Source organism: Crinia signifera, chromosome 2 (assembly GCF_055691185.1).
Source record: "Crinia signifera chromosome 2, ASM5569118v1, whole genome shotgun sequence".
In the NCBI taxonomy this organism is placed as follows: Eukaryota; Metazoa; Chordata; class Amphibia; order Anura; family Myobatrachidae; genus Crinia; species Crinia signifera.
The window spans coordinates 104,255,225-104,277,741 of record NC_139218.1 but is presented as its reverse complement, the minus strand read 5'-3'; the positions used below and the strand labels follow the sequence as shown (position 1 = coordinate 104,277,741).

The following is a 22,517-nucleotide window of genomic DNA, read 5'->3' as shown; positions in this document are numbered from 1 at the left end:
ACTGCACACTGGTCCCGATCATTACATAGGCACAATCGGGACCAGTGAGTGCAGCGGCTCCGACCCCAGCAGCACCCTGCAAGCCACTAGTGGTGATGGTGGACAGATACAGTGACATCGATAGTATTGATAAGAACATGGAGCTAGCAGCAGCGCAGGCAGACGGGGATGATGGTGCCCCTGCCGCTGGGCTGGATAAGCAACCAGTACCTCAGGTGAATGAGAATGAGGGTGACGGCTTCTCCGACATCAGCAACTCTGAGCTGCTGCTGCTGCAGGACGGAGCGGCGCATGGTGAGTGACGGAGAGACTTCTCCTTCTGCTCTGCCTGTGTCCCTTTAAGCCCTCCTTCTCCCCAACAGAAATTCAGGGGCAGGCAGGGAGGCTTGCCTTCCTCCGTCCCCCGGCTCCCTGCGGCATTCGCAGCAGGGGCTAAAATTCGCCAGCAGGGGCAACAAGCCCCTGCTGCATTGAATAGGGTGACAGGGAGGGCTGGCAGCGAATGCTGCAGCCCTCCGGAACCCTGCGAATGTGCAGCGAATCCTAAACAGGATTCGCTGCACATGGAGAAAAAAAATCATTGAATACTCCTATTAGAATTGTCTCAAATAGTTGAAAATATTGGTCTCAACATATGAGTTAAACAAATTAATCATATGAATTATCGGTCTGTGCGGATCCACTCCCTACTAATAACACTTTCAAATTAAACCCAGTCACCCATTCTAACACAGGACGACCTGGGTTTACCCACTGTTTTAACCTGGGTCGAATAGCTTGGATGGTCAATCCGGGTTTTCAATGTGATGTGAAAGGGTTATAAGTAGCGATGAGCGGGTCCGGATCTCCGAGATCCGGATCCGCACGGACGTCCTGAATCCGAATCCGGATCCAGGACGTCCGCGGACTCCCGCGCAGGCCCGGAGCCGAAATCGAGGCCCGACGTCACATTGGTGACGTCGGATTCTCGCGAGATCCGGATTACATAAAAGCCGGGACCCGCCGCCGCCATCTTCATTCTGTGGGGCGACGCAGAGCAGGCAGCAGTGCTGCCAGAGAGGGGGGTTTTATTTATTGCTCCGTGAGGGGGGTTTGCTGGAGCGTTGTGTGTGTCACTGTGCTGCTTGCTGCTAAAGAGCTGCAAGTACAGAGGGGGTTTAATCATTTTTATTGTGCTGCTGGAGAGTGATTTTTTTTTCTATATTGCTGTAGCCTGCTCATCTGTAATTTGTGTCACTGCTGCTGCTACAGAATACTACAGACAGAGGGGGGTTTATTGTACTGCCGCAGAGGGGGTTTTCTTTCTATATTGCTATAGCCTGCTCATCTCTAATTGTGTCACTGCTGCTGCTAGCCTGCTACAGAATACTACAGACAGAGGGGGGTTTAATAATTTTTATTGTGCTGCCAGAGAGGGTTTTTGTGCTGCCTGGCTACCTGTTATATGGTTGTAAACACCTACCAGGCAGTCACCTCTGTTGTTGCCAGTGCCACTACCTTGTACCTACCTCTCAGAGTATATAAAAAAAAATAAAAAAAAAATTAAAATATATAAAAATATAAAAAAAAATAATTAAGTTGTTGTTGTTGCTGACACCACTGGCTGCCGTTAGATATCGCAGACTCAGTAATTAAATTTTTAACTGTGGTTTGCTGACGCCACTTGTTGTGTTACCTACCAGTGTATCCACTTTTGTATCTTGCTGCTGTTGTCACTGGCTAGTGACAACAACCAGCTGATATCTGGGTATCCAGTTTGCTGCCACCGCTGCCGTTACATATATCGCAGTAAATAACTCCGGTTTGCTGACGCCACTTGTTGTGTTACCTACCAGTGTATCCACAAAATAAATATTGTATCTTGCTGCTGTTGTCACTGGCTAGTGACAACCAGCTGATATCTGGGTATCCAGTTTGCTGCCACCGCTGCCGTTACATATATCGCAGTAAATAACTCCGGTTTGCTGACGCCACTTGTTGTGTTACCTACCAGTGTAACTATCCACAAAATAAATATTGTATCTTGCTGCTGTTGTCACTGGCTAGTGACAACCAGCTGATATCTGGGTATCCAGTTTGCTGCCACCGCTGCCGTTACATATATCGCAGTAAATAACTCCGGTTTGCTGACGCCACTTGTTGTGTTACCTACCAGTGTAACTATCCACAAAATAAATATTGTATCTTGCTGCTGTTGTCACTGGCTAGTGACAACCAGCTGATATCTGGGTATCCAGTTTGCTGCCACTGCTGCCGTTACATATATCGCAGTAAATAACTCCGGTTTGCTGACGCCACTTGTTGTGTTACCTACCAGTGTAACTATCCACAAAATAAATATTGTATCTTGCTGCTGTTGTCACTGGCTAGTGACAACAACCAGCTGATATCTGGGTATCCAGTTTGCTGCCACTGCTGCCGTTACATATATCGCAGTAAATAACTCCGGTTTGCTGACGCCACTTGTTGTGTTACCTACCAGTGTAACTATCCACAAAATAAATATTGTATCTTGCTGCTGTTGTCACTGGCTAGTGACAACCAGCTGATATCTGGGTATCCAGTTTGCTGCCACCGCTGCCGTTACATATATCGCAGTAAATAACTCCGGTTTGCTGACGCCACCTGTTGTGTTACCTACCAGTGTAACTATCCACAAAATAAATATTGTATCTTGCTGCTGTTGTCACTGGCTAGTGACAACAACCAGCTGATATCTGGGTATCCAGTTTGCTGCCACTGCTGCCGTTACATATATCGCAGTAAATAACTCCGGTTTGCTGACGCCACTTGTTGTGTTACCTACCAGTGTATCCACTTTTGTATCTTGCTGCTGTTGTCACTGGCTAGTGACAACAACCAGCTGATATCTGGGTATCCAGTTTGCTGCCACTGCTGCCGTTACATATATCGCAGTAAATAACTCCGGTTTGCTGACGCCACTTGTTGTGTTACCTACCAGTGTATCCACAAAATAAATATTGTATCTTGCTGCTGTTGTCACTGGCTAGTGACAACAACCAGCTGATATCTGGGTATCCAGTTTGCTGCCACTGCTGCCGTTACATATATCGCAGTAAATAACTCCGGTTTGCTGACGCCACTTGTTGTGTTACCTACCAGTGTAACTATCCACAAAATAAATATTGTATCTTGCTGCTGTTGTCACTGGCTAGTGACAACAACCAGCTGATATCTGGGTATCCAGTTTGCTGCCACTGCTGCCGTTACATATATCGCAGTAAATAACTCCGGTTTGCTGACGCCACTTGTTGTGTTACCTACCAGTGTATCCACTTTTGTATCTTGCTGCTGTTGTCACTGGCTAGTGACAACAACCAGCTGATATCTGGGTATCCAGTTTGCTGCCACTGCTGCCGTTACATATATCGCAGTAAATAACTCCGGTTTGCTGACGCCACTTGTTGTGTTACCTACCAGTGTATCCACAAAATAAATATTGTATCTTGCTGCTGTTGTCACTGGCTAGTGACAACAACCAGCTGATATCTGGGTATCCAGTTTGCTGCCACCGCTGCCGTTACATATATCGCAGTAAATAACTCCGGTTTGCTGACGCCACTTGTTGTGTTACCTACCAGTGTAACTATCCACAAAATAAATATTGTATCTTGCTGCTGTTGTCACTGGCTAGTGACAACAACCAGCTGATATCTCGGTATCCAGTTTGCTGCCACCGCTGCCTACCGTTAGATATCGCAGTACATAACTCTGGTTTGCTGACGCCACTTGTTGTGTTACTGATATATATCCACTTTTGTATCTTGCTGCTGTTGTCACTGGATAGTGACAACAACCAGCTGATATCTCGGTATCCAGTTTGCTGACACCGCTGCCTACCGTTAGATATCCAAAATATGGAGGATAAAAAAAAAGGAAAAGATGAGGAGCCACTTCATCGTGCTTCTGAAGCTGATGCCACTAGTCATCATGACATAGGCGATGAAATGCCATCGACGTCGTCTGCCAAGGCCGATGCCCAGTGTCAAAGTAGAGGGCATGTAAAATCCAAAAAGCCAAAGTTGAGTAAAAGGCCCTTAAAAAGAAAAAGCAAATCATTGGAGGAGAAACTTAAAGTTGCCAGTGTGCCATTTACAACGCGGAGTGGCAAGGAACGGCTACGGCCATGGCCTATGTTCATGACTAGTGGCTCAGCTTCACAAGATGATCAAAGTCCTCCTCCTCCTCCTCCTTCTCCCACTTTAAAATTTAAGAGATTTAAGGTGTCACCAACAAAAATCCAGCAAACAACTCTGCCTTCCAAAGAAGACATGGTATCACAAATCCCAGTGGAGAGTCCAAGGGTGTTGGTGGTTGCGATGCCTGACCTTCCCATCACTGTACGGGAAGAGGATGCTCCTTTCAGCATTCGCAGCACACCCTCTGCATGTGCTGGAAGGATCACAGACAGTGCAGTTGCAGATGTCGATAATGAAGGTGTCAGTGTTGTACACCAGGAGGAGGATATTGATGAAGCTGGTGCTGAGGGAGAAATTGACGAGGAGGACGATGCTGATGCGGTTTGCTTAAATGAGGCACCGGGCAAGACAGTTGTTGTCCGTGAGATCCCAAAGGGCATCACCATGCCTGGACAGAAGACCAATAAATCCACCTCTTCGGTCTGGAATTATTTTTATCCCAAACCGTCCAACAATTGTTTTGCCATATGTAGCTTATGCAAAGCTCAAATAAGCAGGGGTAAGGACGTTTCCCACCTAGGGACATCCTCCCTTCTACGTCACTTGAAGAGCGTTCATAAGTTGCTGTTTAGTTCAGAAACTGTGGCTAAGAATGTACACAGTCCAGGGACAACTAAATCCCTTTGTCCTGTTGTGTCCACGTGCCCAACTACACCGCAAAGTCCCTCCTCGTCAATTTCTTCCTCAATGAGGATTGGGAGTAGTCCTATAGGCCATGTTACTTGCCTGACTGACTCCTCTCCTATCCGGGATTCTTCTGGAGGATCCTGCATTGCTACGCCTCCTACTGCTGCCGCTGCTGCTGTTGCTGCTGGGAGTCATTCATCATCCCGGAGGGGAAGTCGGAACACTTATTTCACTAAGCAATTGACTGTCCAACAGTCCTTTGCCATGAAGATGAAGTATGACAGCAGTCATCCAATGGCAAAGCGGGTAACTGAGGCCTTAGCAGATCTGATTGTATTAGATGTGCTTCCGGTGTCCATAACTGCTGGAGTAGGATTTAGACGATTGATGGACTTAGTGTGTCCCCGTTACAAAATACCGTCAAGATTCCACTTCGCTAGACAGGCGATACCGAAGCTGTACAGTAAAGTGCATAAAAGTGTTCTCAGTGCCCTGAAAAATGCGGTCATACCCACTGTCCACTTAACAACGGACATGTGGACAAGTGGAAAAGGGCAGACTAGGGATTACATGACCGTGACAGCCCACTGGGTAGATGAATCACCTTGTCCAGCAGCAACAACAGCAGCAGCACCAGTAGTAGGACCTGTGAAATGCCAGCTCCTTCCTAAGCAGGCTACGTTGTGTGTAACCGCTTTCCGTAAGAGGCACACCGCCGATAACCTCTTACAGAAACTGAGGGTAATCATTGGGCAATGGCTTACCCCTCTTAGACTCTCCTGGGGATTTGTGGTGTCAGACAATGCCTGCAATATCGTGCGGGCATTAAAGCAGGGCAAATTCCAGCATGTGCCCTGTTTTGCTCACACGATAAATTTGGTGGTCCAGAGTTTTCTAAGAGACAACAGAGCTGTGCAGGGGACTCTTTCGGTGGCCCGAAAAATTTGTGGCCACTTTCGTCATTCGGCGGCTGCATGCCAAAGACTGGAGCGGCAGCAAACACTGTTGAACCTGCCCCTCCATCAGCTGAAGCAAGAGGTCGTAACGCGGTGGAACTCAACCCTCTATATGCTTCAGAGGATGGAGGAGCAGCAAAGGGCCATTCAAGCCTATACATCCACCTATGACATAGGCAAAGGAGGGGGTATGCACCTGACTCAAGCACAGTGGAGAATGATTTCAGTGTTGTGCAAGATTCTCCAACCCTTCGAACTTGCCACACGTGAAGTCAGTTCAGACACTGCCAGCTTGAGTCAGGTCATTCCCCTCATCAGGCTTTTGCAGAAACAGTTGGAGAAAGTGAAGGAGGAGCTGAGACGGAGCGAGTCCTCTAAGCATGTGGGACTTGTGGATGAAGTCCTTCATACGCTTTGCCAGGATTCGAGGGTGGTACAAATTTTGAAATCAGAGGAGTACATTTTGGCCACCGTGCTCGATCCTCGGTTTAAAGCCTACGTGGTGTCACTCTTTCCGGCGGACACAAGCCTGCAGAAGTGCAAAGAACTGCTGGTTAGAAAACTGTCATCTTCTGAAGTGGAAAGTGACTCAGCAGCACCTTCTCCTTCATTTTCTCCAGCAACTGGTTCTGCAAGGAAACAACTGTGATTTCCTAAACCCCCCGCTGGTGGTGATAAAGGACCAAGTTTGGACATTTGGTCTGGGCTGAAGGACCTTCCAACAATTTCTGACATGTCTACTTCCACTGCCTATGATGCTATCACCATTGACAGAATGGTGGAGGATTATATGGGTGACAGCACCCAAGTAGGCATGTCAGAGAGTCCTTACCAGTACTGGCAGAAAAAAAAAGGAAATTTGGAAGCCCCTGTACAAACTGGCTCTATATTACCTCAGTTGCCCTTCCTCCAGTGTGTACTCCGAAAGAGTTTTTAGTGCAGCTGGGAACCTTGTCAGCAATAAGCGTAGGAGGTTGCTTCCAAAAAATGTGGAGAAGATGATGTTCATAAAAATGAATTATCAATTCTACGAGAAAGACCAGCGTCCACAAAGTACACAGGAACCTGTGGTGGTGGATTCCAGCGGGGACGAATTAATACTCTGTGAGGGTGAGGAAGAACAAGATACTGATGGTGGTGAGGAATCGCTGGATGAGGATGAGGACGACCTTTTGCCTCTGTAGAGCCAGTTTGTGCAGGGACATATTAAATGGCAGCTTGTGATGTGGGGGCCCAAACGAACCAATCATTTCAGCCACAGTCGTGTGGCAGACCCTGTGGCTGAAATGATTGGTTTGTTAAAGTGTGCGTGTCCTGTTTATACAACATAAGGGTGGGTGGGAGGGCCCAAGGACAATTCCATCTTGCACCTCTTTTTTGTCTTTTGAATAATGTGCTCTTTGGGGCCTAGTTTGGGTGGGAGTGCCGTAGGACAATTCCATCTTGCACCTCTTTTTTGTCTTTTGAATAATGTGCTCTTTGGGGCCTAGTTTGGGTGGGAGTGCCCTTGGACACTTCCATCTTGCACCTCTTTTTTGTCTTTTGAATAATGTGCTCTTTGGGGCCTAGTTTGGGTGGGAGTGCCGTAGGACAATTCCATCTTGCACCTCTTTTTTGTCTTTTGAATAATGTGCTCTTTGGGGCCTAGTTTGGGTGGGAGTGCCGTAGGACAATTCCATCTTGCACCTCTTTTTTGTCTTTTGAATAATGTGCTCTTTGGGGCCTAGTTTGGGTGGGAGTGCCCTTGGACACTTCCATCTTGCACCTTTTTTATCTTTTGAATAATGTGCTCTTTGGGGCCTAGTTTGGGTGGGAGTGCCGTAGGACAATTCCATCTTGCACCTCTTTTTTGTCTTTTGAATAATGTGCTCTTTGGGGCCTAGTTTGGGTGGGAGTGCCCTTGGACACTTCCATCTTGCACCTCTTTTTTGTCTTTTGAATAATGTGCTCTTTGGGGCCTAGTTTGGGTGGGAGTGCCCTTGGACACTTCCATCTTGCACCTCTTTTTGTCTTTTGAATAATGTGCTCTTTGGGGCCTAGTTTGGGTGGGAGTGCCGTAGGACAATTCCATCTTGCACCTCTTTTTTGTCTTTTGAATGATGTGCTCTTTGGGGCCTAGTTTGGGTGGGAGGGCCCTTGGACAATTCCATCTTGCACCTCTTTTTTTCTTTTGAATAATGTGCTCTTTGGGGCCTAGTTTTTCTATCTGCCACTGCAGTGCCACTCCTAGATGGGCCACGTGTTTGTGCCGCCCATTTGTCTTGCTTATCATAGTCATCCAGCTACCTCGGTGCAACATTTTGGCCTAAAAACAATATTGTGAGGTGTGAGGTCTTCAGAATAGACTGTAAATGAGTGGAGAAGAAAGCTGATGGGGTTAATAATAGCATAGGAGCAAAAAAACACCTAAATTATGCAATGTTAACCATTTTTATGCTTTTTTCAAAAAAATCAGAACCCAAAACCCAAAACCTTTAGGGGGTGTTTTGGCAAAACCCATTAGAACCCAAAACCTGAAGGTAATCAGAACCCAAAACCCAAAACGCGAAAAAGTGTCCGGTGCACATCTCTAGTTATAAGTGCGCTTGATTTTGACACTTCACCTCCAAATAGGGTCATTCCATTGCATCTTCTCTCAGGCCTCATCTCTTTTCCGCACTATCTCCCCCCTTGTTCACCCTGGTCTTTGGGGCTGACATGCATGTCATTTTCTCCTTCTGTCACTTGATACCATTTTATCCAACCTTTACCTATAAACCAAAATGCGAAGCATGCTTCCACATTACCTTCCTAATCACTTTATTGTACTCCTGGAATATTCCATTCATCTTTCATGCAAGACTTGGTGTCCATCATGTTTAATAAACTATCTCTTCAGCCATCCTCCTCCATCTCAGCTCCTTTGTGGCCATACAGCCACCTCACCAACTTCCTTTCAACAAATTTCAATCTGGTTTAGGTCTCTTCATTCCATTGTAATATGCCTCACACAAAGTTCACAAATGATGATCTCATAGCCAAATCCAAAAGCTAGTGCCAGGCTCACAATTTATTTTTCTTAATTTTAAAACCTTCGGCATCCAGGTGGACTACAATTGGGGACTGTATCCTTGCCAAAAGCATGGCAAGCACACATGGTACATTAGGCGTTCAAATTGACACCATAAAAAATAGGAGCCACCAAAGGCTGTCATAAATTGCCTTTTGTCTTCTCTCTACGAATCAGTTCCCTTGGACTTTGCAACATCCATGGCAATGATAACCAAATTTATTTATTTTGCTCAGACCTCTATCTCCTAGGTCACCTCCTTATTTATTATTTTATTAACAGCTTCTTCTACAGCACAGCGTTGTGCTTTACAATTAGAAATATAAATAAAAAACTGGGTAGTTACAGACCGACAAATTGTAGGAGGGCCCTGCTTACAATCAAAATGAAAAAATGCATTTATACACAATGATAGGTATTCTGTATTGCATAATGGTCCACCAGATTACAAAGGTTCTTGGTAGACTGAAGGATATGGTGCCTCAGCATAGTAAGCCATAGTAAGCCATGAGTCAGGAGGAAAATAAGAGCAAATAAGTGAGCATATTTGAGCTGTAAAGTAAGGATGTAATTGGATGGGAGAGGTTTATGAAGGTAATGTAAGGTAAGATTCCAGAAAGTTCTGGAATCTGATAAGCTTGCCTGAAGAGGAGTTTACAAGGAATGCTTGAAGGTTTGGAGACTGGAGGAGAGTCTTATTGTAGGTGGGAGGTCATTCCACAGAGTCTCGCAATTGTGAATGGGAGCAGGTAATGCAAGTGGATGAGAGACATAGATCTTGTGAAGAACGAAGCGCTAACAATATGTCACTCCTTTATTTTTCAAGTCAGATGTCTAGACTTAACCTTGGGACCTTGAACTTTACTTTTCACTCCACATCCAGTCCCCTTAATACACCTCCCATTTCCATAAAATTTCCAGATTCAGGCCGTTCCTCATCCTGGAAGCTATTCTCAATCATGCCTTCCTTTCCCACCTTGATTACAGTTTCTGCCATTCTATCCTGATTCACCCTCCCCGGATCGATCAAACTCAACTACTTGCATTATTTTAATCAAACGGGAATCCATGATAAGTGCACTTCTCAAAGGTGGCTAGAAAGTAGGTTATGTTTAAATAACTATGTACTTAAGTATCCTATTGTCATTTGTATTCCCTTATAGCACTACATAAACCCTGTGACATCATACAATCAGTCTACACAGGATGCACCTTGAAAGCATATTAATACATAAGTAAACAACAGTATAATACACATTTTATGCACAGTACATTTACAAATGTGATCTGCGTTGCCTAAACATTTTTTTCCCCCAAAAGATAAAATATTGTTCATGTTAAATATCTTAAATGAATCTTGCTGTGCTTACAAAGCACTCTAATTGATGTGAAAGTCTTCAATTATGTATTTTTACAAGATTGACATCAAAATTTAATATGCAAATTAAAGTAAATTTAAATCCAATATAAAAAAAAATTTCAGTCTTACCTTTTGGATAGTCTTCCAACAACAGGTTGAAATGGCCTAACTGACAAAAGAAATCAGACTCCACTTTTCCCTCAGATTTTAGGACCAGAGCCTCATAGCAACGGACAGCCTACAAAAGAAAAAAAAGCTTTACTGTAACATTTGTTTATCAATTGTAAAAATGATTTTGTTTCTTTAACATAATTGCCAAGTATGCCATATGTGATCCTCCAGGGCTTTGTTTGTGTGCACACTTTTAGGAGTAGTGGGAACTGGCATCATAACAAAGACTTTAAAAGGAATAAAACACACAAAGGCCAATTAAGAGTACAACCCTGATTGGGTAGATTTACATCAGTCTGTGGTGTGTTGACCTCAAATCGTGAAACAGAGCATGTCTGCAGTTTGAACACTTGTATAAACAGTTGTTGGATAAAAGACTAAGAAAAGCTTTAATGCTAACCGTTAATATAAATTTTATGAAGCACTTAGGGGACCTAAAAAAAAAAAGCATTTCAACAGGAATGGTTGATCATAGAGAATGTGGCAACAAAGTAAATTACCTTCACAGGAGGAATTAAATTATTTTGTGCTAATCGCAGCTATTAAACCATGACAGAAGCAAATCCACATTTGGGCACCCAAACCCCAGTATTCTGCACTGGTTTAGCTGCTTAACTAATCTATACCCCGTGCATTTGGGAGCAACATAAGCAATGGGAATCCAGTGACCGACACAGTGACACACAAACAATTGGATATTGCTTAACGGTGCCCATACACTGCCTGCGATGTCTCGCAGCAGTGTACGGACACCGATATGCAGGTACACATGGGATCAGTTGAGGTGGATCGCATGCGTCCCTGCTTCCCGCCAACATCGCCGCCAGGAGGAATGGGTGGTTGGACGGCCTGCCGCTCCGACCACCTGGTCGGGTCCGATGCGCACGGGACCGCGCATCGGACCCGACAGCATGTCAGGGAGGCCCGATTTGGTCAGATTTAACGGTCCGACTTAACTATTGCCCCATTACATTAGATGTTATATTGGGCACGATACAAAACAGAAACCAATCCCCCTAAACCCCCATCTGTTCAATATCTAAAAAGAACACTCCATAAAAATATACTGTTGAGGCAGATTGTAGCCAGAGTATTTATGAAACATGTCTGCAGCATTTTTTTTCTGTTTTAAAGCCAATACAAGAAAATACTGCTTTTCCACAAAAACTAGCAAAAATAGAATCCATACATTTATCTCATTCTTTCACAAAATCAAAATTTATTAAGAAGTAATGTCAACATGCTTTACCTACTTGAAAATAAAATACATGGTATAACCATAGAAGCTTAATGGAACAGGTAATTTTATTGGAAAGGATTTCTTACATAGGGGGGGAGTATTCCATCCTGGCCGCTATTTGCGACGGGGAAATAGCGGTGACCACCTAATCAATTCTGTCTTTCCCAACAGCATTGAAGGCAGATCAACAGAACGGGCCTGACTTGTCGATTCTGGCCGTGAATGGTCACAATCGCAGCAGAATATAGACAAGCCACGGCCGTTTGGCGATCGGCGAAAAGGAGGCGTGTTCGTGTAAATGGGAAATTGGTTCGACTGCAGATCGCCAGGCGCGATTCAAACGAAAATGGGCCAGGGTCACGGCTGTCAGACCGGATAAACAGTCGTGACCGGGGATTGAATACCCCCCATAGACAAGATTTTATATTTGGAATGAGAATTAAAGTGCACTTTAATCATAAATCGATCTAAAAATATATATTAAATGTAATATTATACAATGCAGCAATTTATAATTTATTAAAGCAGCCAAAAACCAGAGATTTTGAAGACTAATTTAGTACTTTTAAACAAAAATGGAACCAAATAATTGAAGGTTTTTACCAAAATAGTTGCCCAATCTAATTAAGATCACATATCAGTTGGGCAATAACTGGAAAATCTAGCCAACCAATGATGCAATCTGCCACTGTGTACCATTCTCTGCAAAAATTACCAAAATCAACAAGAGGACCCACCTAATTAGCAAAATGGATCGCCACTCAACCAAGAATTTTAACCTGCCACAATCAAGAATTCTAGGCATCACCTTTTTGTTAAAAGCTTGTCTGTGGTTATCGCAGGGTTCCAGGCTGGTGGATTTCCCAGTGCGTAGAGATGATTTAGTCTCCAAGCGCCGGTGCATCATGCTGAATGAGTGATTAATCTAGGCTGATCCTCAAGTACAGATTAGGAGGATAAACCTAGACTTAAATTTGAAAAGTGCCTCCACAGTGACGGTGTTCTAAGAATGTTGCCCACAGTAGTTTACTAATAAGACAATATAATGGTTTTTAAACATTTAATTTACAAGAAATATAAATAATTGATGTATTTATTTGGCCTTTCACAGTTGCAGAGATCTGCAGTCAGAGACTATGCTCATTGTAGAGGGACTGTCTGAACTATGTCTAATATCACTAAATCCACACAGCCTATAAGAGCAATAAAACTTAATGTACATTGTGTACTGGTTTGTTTCTGTGACCAACATTATGCTCCTGCCTCAGCTCTGACCTACAGCCAACAGTACTGTACCCAAGTAAAGCCTTGTGCACACTGGGTAATATGAGTGATAGTGTTTATGTTGGCCCTCCTGAGCAATTTCATTTATTAGTTCTGCGACTGTATACGCGCTGTCTGACTGACAATGCACTGCGGGTTGTTACTGACATTGTCTTTGCATGTAGACAAGGGAGCAGATCATTAACTAGGACCATGCTGCACCCGTAAAAAACACATATACATAGATAGATCAGGGTTGCCTACCCTCCTGTAATGGCCGGGAGGGTCCTGAAAACCGGGTCCCCCTCTAGGTTTATAAATATTGCTGCATCAAAGACCTGGTGCCATTTACCTAAGTAAGAAGATGAGGGTATAAAGAAAGGACGAGGAAAAGTACAAGAAAAAGGGCAAAATCTTACTTTGGATGATACTCCAAATAGACTATTCAATTGTTATGGGTGGTGCTATAATTAATGGGCATCCAACAGATCAAAATCAATTATTCCAGGTGCCCATTATCACACCTAATCAGACCAGGTTTAGCATCACATACTGTAGGACTCAAAACCAAGGAGTTTACGCACATGTCTTATCACCACTTTAGGACACTGCAGCTTAACTACACTGCACCTACAGCTCAAACATTAAACAAAACCTATATACAAAGATGGAGGGGAAATGAGGGAAACAGATACTCTGGGCATATAATAAAATATTTGTTTTAAAAAAAAAAACAGCAATGGTGTAATAGTGCAATATAAAATTACAGGATTATTACATCCTTTGGTTTCAGATCTTGAGATGTAGAAGTCAGTGGGGTGTTATTTTCTGGTGTTGAGGTGAAAAACGTGGAATAAAGATAATATAATTTTTTTTTTAAACAGTTCACCTGGGGACATAAAACCTTATGGGTATTGAAGATATATCAATTATATTCTAAATAAAAAAAAATGGTATAGGTAGGTGTCAAAAAGTGAAGTACAACAGACACAAGTCATACTTTAACTCCATACATCTCAACTGTATTGTACTAAAGGCCCATACACACTGGGCGACTGAGCTGAAAGCCACTCAAAACAGCCTGTTTGAGCGGCTTTCAGCTCAAGGCCGCCAAGTGTGTATGCCCCAGCGATGAGACTTGAGCACTGCTGCACGCTCCCGCATCATCACTGGGAAAGCCGTTCATCTGCTGGTAATACCAGCAGAGGAGCAGCGTTAAAGAAGGCTTTGCATAGCTCTGCACTATGCAAAGCCGTTCTCCCCACCCCGTCGGTGCCGGGCAGGGGGAAACCCACTCAATGTGTATGCACCGATCGCTTTCCCCACAGCGGTGATTGACATCATCGCCGTCCATACATGCTGGGCATAGTCGCCTAGTGTGTATGGACCTTAAGAATTATGCAAGTGTTGAAAAAAATCTGTATCAGTGAATTAGCCACCAATGCACATGTTTTCGCCACTTTCTGGGCGAAATTAAAATTCAAAATTGCCACGGCAAGTCAAATGTTGCTTGACCACGACATCACCACAGTTCGACCGTGGTCATGCAAAAGACCTTAAAGGCCGTTGACCACAAAGTGAAAGTGTGGTTTAATAAATCACGACAACAATCTGTCTGGTCTTAATTCAATATACTCTTTACATGTGGACTTCAGGCCCCAATGGGTATATTTACTAAAGTTAGGGATTTGCAGAAGTGTAGATGTTGTCCATACGGGCATTGCATGCCAAATCATCACAGCTTCCACCCAAATTTTACTTTTATTTGTAAAATTTTTAGCCCTCAGTGATAGTGTTCATGCAACAGGGTTGCAAATGTGACAAAAATTTAAAATTGATTCTTGCAACTTAAAAAAAAAAAAAAACACACACAACATAACTTTGCTTCTCGTAGAACTTTCCGGTTTGTCTTGTTTTGAAGCGAAGGGACTATAGTTTTCATAAAAAGTAATTTTAGATTTCTTATATTGACTTTTACATTTCAAGGTCAGGTGATTTGACCTTGAATACCTAAAAAAAAATACTTTTAATGTGTGTATATTATGTATGTAATACAATTAAATACAATATCTCTTTGGTTGAAGTTTCATTTTGGGATGATATTAAATACAGCAATTGAACCATTCATGCACTAACCATGCAGCTGGCAAGTTCAGACTTGTCTTGCAATAATAAATAAATAATCGTCGCTCTCTAGGTGTGCACACTGTGTGATTCTGGCTCATCGCTGATTTTCACTTCCGATTATGAATATGCGCTACACTGTTAACAGTTAGTAAAAATTGCCTTGCCTGTACAGCCTCTCTCTACTTGCAATAATGACCTTACATGGCCACGCCTCAGTATCACATGCAGGGTTAACACTGTGCAATTTTGGCTAACTTACTGTACTATATTATTTTGACCATCTATTCAAAATCGTAAGCCAAAATGGCACCATGTGTACACAGCTTCTGCGTTCAGCTCAGTCTGGCTGAAGCTTCTGCATTGACAACTAGTGATAAATGGGACTTATGGAGTGTGAACACAGTGGGACCTGGTTTTTGATGCAATTTGGCCTATTCAATTTCTCTACTGCTTTTCGATTTTCACTTTTTGACATTAGATTTATACTATTTAGTCCTGCCTGGCAAGTCTACTTTTCTATTCCATGTACACAAAACCGGAGCACGCATCGATATGGAATCTGCATCGAATGTTACAAAGAAACATTCAACGACCATTTGATTTAAAATTGATTTAAACTATTAAGTCAAATCTAAGGAAAAAGTTTCTTACATAGTTTATCAATAAATAATTGCAGTTTGATTTAAGAGCATGACAAATAATGACCGACTATGTGCATAACGCAATAGTCCACTGATTGGCTTAGAAAGACTGTAGAAGAAAAAAAAAACGTATGCAGATAATATAGTAAATACATGACTTTATAGAGCGGTTTTGTGGGAGATAAGCAAATTTCGCCCCCATTACCTCCTCATATACAATGAAGTGACAGAGGGAGGAGGTTGTAGCACTTGTATGCATTGAACTTCCAGGCTGCATGACGGTTGAAATCAGTGATGCTCGTGGAGGGGGCGCTGACCAGGTGCTGGACTCAGCTCACTGTAATTGGCTTTTGACAACCTCAGATCAGCAGAAGAGAAGCTATGTGACCAGTTTCCAACCTGCCTGTTTGCGTCTTGCTCCTGTACATTGCAGAGCACTACGAGGTCAACTAGCGATGTAGTTTCCAATGTGGGCTGAGAGCGGCAAAGCATAGAGTTGAAAGTCTGGGGGCAGGAGCAAGCACAGCTACAGTATGGAAACAGTGGAGAAGATTCCACATGCATACAGTAGAACGCACTCTGAGAAACTGACCCAAATTATGTGCACAAGTGGAAGCAAAGTCTAAATACAGTATAGACCAATTTTAATATACAACTATAAATCAACAAAAGTGTAATGAAAACCTCAAAATACATGACACGCTAGGGCCCTTAGGGGTACTGTACTGCAAGCCAGTCATCTCATTCACACCTGATGCAGGAACTCCGATGCCTAATGTAATTAGGCAGCCGGTAAATGTTGATGGCACTCAGGGCTATGCTCTGGGTTTGTCACAATGTACAATTTTTTTCTTTTATTAAAAAGTGTAATTAATGTAAATGCTGCTGAGTGGTAGTGGGCTCCCTGTGGCTGATAGTCTCGGCACGCTACCATGTTGTACTGTAATTATGCTACATAGACACTCATTCATCCCCAAGGACTCATTGGGTCTTCATGAGCAATGGTGATCTTCACAAGCAACACCTGGTGCAAGAACATCAGCATTACACTCCCCAGCAACGCCATACACCACATTAGCCAGGTTTCACAAAGCTTTGCCACGTTGCGATGCGCCACGTCTGTCGGGCCAACTGCCATACGTAGGACAGATTAGCGCAGCTACATCTGTAAATTGGTCGATGTGAACATGTAGGATATGTATGCTTGTAATGATCATAGAAAAAAAAAAGGGACAAAAGCAAAGTTTTCGATAAACTGAGGTTTTGGTTATTTTACAATATATGAATCAAATATTAAAAGGCCCTCTAATTATTGGGTTTAAAACCACAGAAAATACTGACATCTATCGGTTACTCTATAACTTGAATATCTGCTAATGTTCAAAATTGTACTAGGTGCATTCACCTGTTGGTATTTTTCCATTGCTACTCTCTAATTCTGCAGGTTGGATGTTGATTAAGAAAATGCTGAAATATAAAATGTGCAGTAAAGTAAGCCTTGTTTTCTAAACCAGTCTGATTTGATAAACTTACGGCTGGATACAACTCCGCAGATCAATCGGTCTAAGTTTACAATTATAATCAAATAGGCTCCACCAAATATTGTGCTACTGTTTTGTGCCTTTATTGCAAGTTTCCATGTTATTTGGGAGAGTCCCCATAGCAGAACATTTATAGCAGCTGCCCGGGCTGGCCTCCACAGCTATCATAATCTCCAAATTAGGAAGTAGCCTGTTGTAGCATATGGGCTACACATTGTGGGTGTAGATCCAGAACAGTTCCCCAGGAACCTTCCACTGGAAATGGCTGCTGAGCTAATATGACACATTCAGATAGCATTGCAAATGCAATCATAGATAAATAGGTCCCTGTGTGTACAAGACCAAAGACGGTAATCCAGGCAACCAAGAGCTGGGTTACCTGATTTTCTGCTGCAGCTCTATCACTAGGTGATTGTGGGGCAGCAATAGAGCTGGAGGACGAGGTTAGGTCTGGTGGCCCTGGCAGGAAAGTTGCAAAGAGTCGAGGACAGGCCATGGGTGCAGAGGTTGGATGTAAAATATTGATCATCACCTGTGCAACCAAATACACTGAACAGAGTAGTTCACAGCCATAACATTTATATACACCTGCCGATCTGTAAACAATATATTGTCCAATCAATTGATTGGCCAATATATGTGCCATTGTGTATCCAGATTAGCCGTATGAATTTCAACCAACTTTGGAGGTTGGAAAGTAGGTGTTCTAGGTTCACATTTTTTTTTCCTTTAGAGTGCAGCTCTTTAACTTTGAGTGCCAAGTGAATTTGTCAAAATTGGTGTGAAAATTGTCAAGCAAACTTTTTTATTAATCTTAATGACCTGTAATGTTAAACTTGTATAGGAAATATAATTTTTTTTTTTTTTACATATTTTCATTTGAATTTATATAACATGTGAGCGATGCTGATATTTTTAGCCAATATTTTGCATAACCCTTTTAGATGTTGGCACTCAAAGGTTTAAGCTGCATTACCACTAAGCACAATAGATAAACTCCAATGGCTGCTGGATAAAAGGGGGCACGGAAAAGGGGGCACGGAAAAGGGGGCACGGAAAAGGGGGCACGGAAAAGGGGGCACGGAAAAGGGGGCACGGAAAAGGGGGCACGGAAAAGGGGGCAGGGAAAAGGGGGCAGGGAAAAGGGGGCAGGGAAAAGGGGGCAGGGAAAAGGGGGCAGGGAAAAGGGGGCAGGGAAAAGGGGGCAGGGAAAAGGGGGCAGGGAAAAGGGGGCAGGGAAACAAAAAGTAAGCTTTGCCCTCTTCACTTGAATGTCAGTTTACCATTGATCTTAGACAATTCCCAAAGACCAATTAGCTGGAGCATCGTAATGAAAATTATTGCTGGCATCTAAATAGTAGGACAATTACAATGCGGTCAGTGGTGGCCCATCATCCCTTGCTACTCGATATGCACATTTTTCAATTATAGGGATTGCGGAATAGAAGAACTAGAACAAAGGGACCAAATAAAGTGTGAAATAAGACCAACAAATACCATAAACACGGCTTTAAAAAGATTATTATATTATCTGCAATCTAAATTCTATACATTGTTTATATTGTTCCTGAAAAAGAACATCAACATTCCAGTATTAAATCTTTAGTGTGCAGTACCAATGTATAAAGAGAACAGTCAATGAGCAGATTCAATAAAACCTTCGTTCTACTCATCCATTTCTAAAGCTGGGTACACACTAGACCAGGCATTCCCAACCACGGTCCTCAAGGCACACCAACAGTGCAGGTTTTGTAGATATCCAGGCTTGAGCACAGGTGACTTAATTAGTATCTGAGGGATTCTGATTAAACCATCTGTGCTGAAGACTGGATATCACTAAAACCTGCACTGTTGGTGTGCCTTGAGGACCGTGGTTGGGAATACCTACTCTAGACGATATTTTAAACAAATATGCAAACATGTCCTTAAACAAATTCTTTGTCCCGTATGTACCCACTACATAGATGGCGATGCACGCTCCCGTAGGTTGCTAATGACATCCCGTTGTTTGTACATGCAGCTCAATTGAGGCATGTTGCCAACTATGCCATGCTGCCCTTCTCCCCTCCCCTGCACTGCCTGTCGATTAGGTGGTCTCTGGTTACATATATCCGTGTAGCGTATCCAGCATAACCGTCCCAGCAAAAAAAAGACTCTGGCATGTGGATTGTCCCCTCGCACAAAGACCCGCCGTGTAAAGATGGTGAGTTTGGACAGTTCTGTAGTACAGCCATGTTAAGGGGGCAGTCCGTCTGGCTCTAGCTAATTGGAGGTGCAACATCATAAAAATTGTTCCAAATAAAAACATTCTCCATGACTACATTAAAATTTAAAGGTACCATACATGGTACAATGTCTGGGTGCGTTGAGATGCACGCTCCAGTCTCATTGCACAGCTCAAAAACTATGTGCTGCACATACTTTGTGTACTCATCTCATTGCAATACGTATGCAATGCGATCTAGTCCAAATTGTATACAATAATTGTACCGTGTATGGGTACCTTAACAAATTTATAGCAAAGGTTTCTTTTAAATTTTTTCTTCATAAGGGTGTGTTAATAGCTACATATGACTTTTAAACATGTATAAGATTTTTATTTTATTGGTAATGTTTAAATACCAACAAGCATGTTTTAACATTTGACCAGGTTAAATCATGGAAACTGATTTGACATTCAAGTTTTTGTTTTTAGATATTTTTGTCATTAAAACACTACCAGCAAATTTCTATGATGCCACAACATGATCTTAAACCACAATAAAGAAAAAAAAAAAACCAGGAGAACAGAAACTCTTATTTACTGAGCTTTCAGATAAAACAAAACTATCAGATTTGGAAAGGCGCCCTTCCACTTGATCTTCTTAACTGGGTCTCGTGAACAGAGGTGTGAGGACCTTTAAAAGTAAAAATAAAATGTACAGCGAAAGAACATTGTGCACCTGAGAAGAGATGAGGCAAGCAGCTAGCTCTAAGCTCAGCTGTGAATAGTGTATATAATAGACTTCCCATATAAATTTCCTATCACAAATAGAAAAAAATCATTTAATTTTCACTCATAGAATTTGCAGCTCATTAAAAACAATGCTCCACTCCTCCTGAAAAGTTATTAAATTAAAAGCTATGGTGTTCATTTATACTTGCATGCCTTTGCTACAGTAGGTCATTGAATAAAGAAACTGAAAACAGTTACATTATTCATCCAAAAAGATTTAAAATTGGCCTGGATTTGTTGGTAACCATTGCAAAGATAATTGAATTATAGGCTATTTCAAACTAATCGCTTTCTTAATTTAGTACTACCTGCCTTCAATCTTATAATCATACAGCTTATTTAAATGGAGAAATGTAGTCGCGCTGTTGTTTGGCATCATCATGTGCACCACAATGAACATGGATAACAGAAAGCAAAGGAGAGTGACCGAGAAGCTCAGAAAATAAAATATGATAGATAATCATGTACAAGGCAAAGGCTATAAGACCATGTACAAACTTGATGTCCTTGTGACTAAAGTTCCAATTATTAAAGGAGTTTGAAGTCACCCTGTTTAGTGGATTTAACTGCTGTGAGGTATCAGGGTTTCATATTTATTAAGAAATCAATGGCATTTGCATATGGACATGTCCCATACAATGAGAAATAATAAGAGAACCAAGTACAGTTACAGCTGCTGTATATGGGAGTGTGTAGGGCTCCCAATTATAATAAGAAACAAGAAAGAATATACAGCGCTGGGGTTTGACTGAATAATAGACCGACTATTTAACAATAAAAAATACATTTATTACATAGGGATCAAAAATACACGATACTGATGAGAGAATTCTTTATGACAAGGGAGGGGAAGGGGGGGGCAGGGGGAAGGTAATGAAAAAAGAATAGAAAAATTAAAATGGATTGTGAAAAATATAGGATTTTAATACCTACCGGTAAATCGTTTTCACAGAGTTCATATGGGGTACTGAGGTCTTATAACCTTGGGGAATAGAGGGTATCCGACCGGAGACAGGCACATAACTTTCTTCAGGGTGTGGTGGCTCCTCCACTCTACTTCCCCTTACTAGCCAGTTAAGAAACTGTGCCCGAAGGAAGGATAACATATGTGAGGTAGGAATTAGCATTAAAAGGTATTGTGGTGAGATTCGCACCAGCACACCACAACAAACACAACACTCAACTAAACTTCGTTAACCACGTCATTGAGTTTCATTAGCATATAACATATTGTAAATTTTGTGGGGAGCAATTAGTCACTAAAACTCAGACGCTCCCTAATAGGTCAACGGACCTGTAATGTACAAGAGTACAAACGCCACTGTCTTGCAACTAGCAAGAAGGCTGAAACAGGATTACAACATGTGCAAACAAAGCACCGCACTGAGGCAGGCGCTCAGCACCCCATATAAACTCAGTGAAAAGGTAGGTAGGTATCAAAATCCTATTTTCACTATCATTCATATGGGGTACTGAGGTCTTATAACCTTGGGGAGGTCCCAAAGCTTCCAGAAAGGGCGTGCGTGAACGTGTGGAGCCTGTTGCAACACCGCCTGCCCAAACTGGGTATCATCCTTGGCCATAGTATCAAATTTATAAAATTTGACAAAGGTATGTTGACCTGACCAGGTGGCAGCTCTACATAGCTGCAATGCTGACACACCCCAAGCAGCCTCCCAGGATGCGCCCAAGGCTCTAGTTGAGTGAGCCCTCACAGAGGCCGGAATAGTCAAATGGGCTGCCACATATGCTTGCTATATAGTGGAACGAATCCATCTAGCAATCAATTGTTTCGATGCCGGGCAGCCTTTCTTGTGTGCGTCATACAGCACACAAGAAAGACCCATGATGTTCTCTTGACATAGATCTGCAAGATCCTAACCAGATCAAGTGACTCAGGGATATCTTGATGTCCTGAATGAGAAGGCACCACAATCGGCTGGTTCATATGGAACGCTGAGACCACTTTTGGCAGGAACTGCTGCCTTGTCCTACGTTCCGCCCTGTCCTGATGGAAGATCAGGTATGGAAGATCAGGTATGGACTCTTACAAGAGAGCACTAAGCTCAGAAACTCTTCTGGCCGAAGCCAGAGCCAGTAGCGTCACCGTCTTCCAGGTGAGGTATTTCAGGTCAATGGTGTCCACTGGTTCAAACCAGGTATGTCAGGACTATATCTAGGTCCCAAGGCGCCGTTGGCGCCACAAATGGAGGCTGTATTCTCAAGACTCCTTGCAAGAAAGTCTGGACTTCAGGGTAAACAGATAACTTTTTCTGGAAAAAGATAGAAAGGGCCGACACTTGAACTTTTAAAGGCCCACCTGTAAG

At 42.8% G+C, this 22,517-nt stretch overlaps 1 protein-coding gene across 3 annotated transcripts in view; it reads right to left on the bottom strand.

Moving 5' to 3' along the window:
• KDM6A (lysine demethylase 6A) overlaps positions 1-22,517 on the bottom strand; it is a 146,338-nt gene that overhangs the window by 104,699 nt on the left and 19,122 nt on the right. For all 3 annotated transcript variants that reach the window (XM_083172669.1, XM_083172671.1, XM_083172670.1), the window contains exon 3: positions 10,342-10,450. In XM_083172669.1, the coding sequence (XP_083028795.1) occupies positions 10,342-10,450 (109 nt within the window). The remainder of the gene's footprint in view (positions 1-10,341; positions 10,451-22,517) is intronic.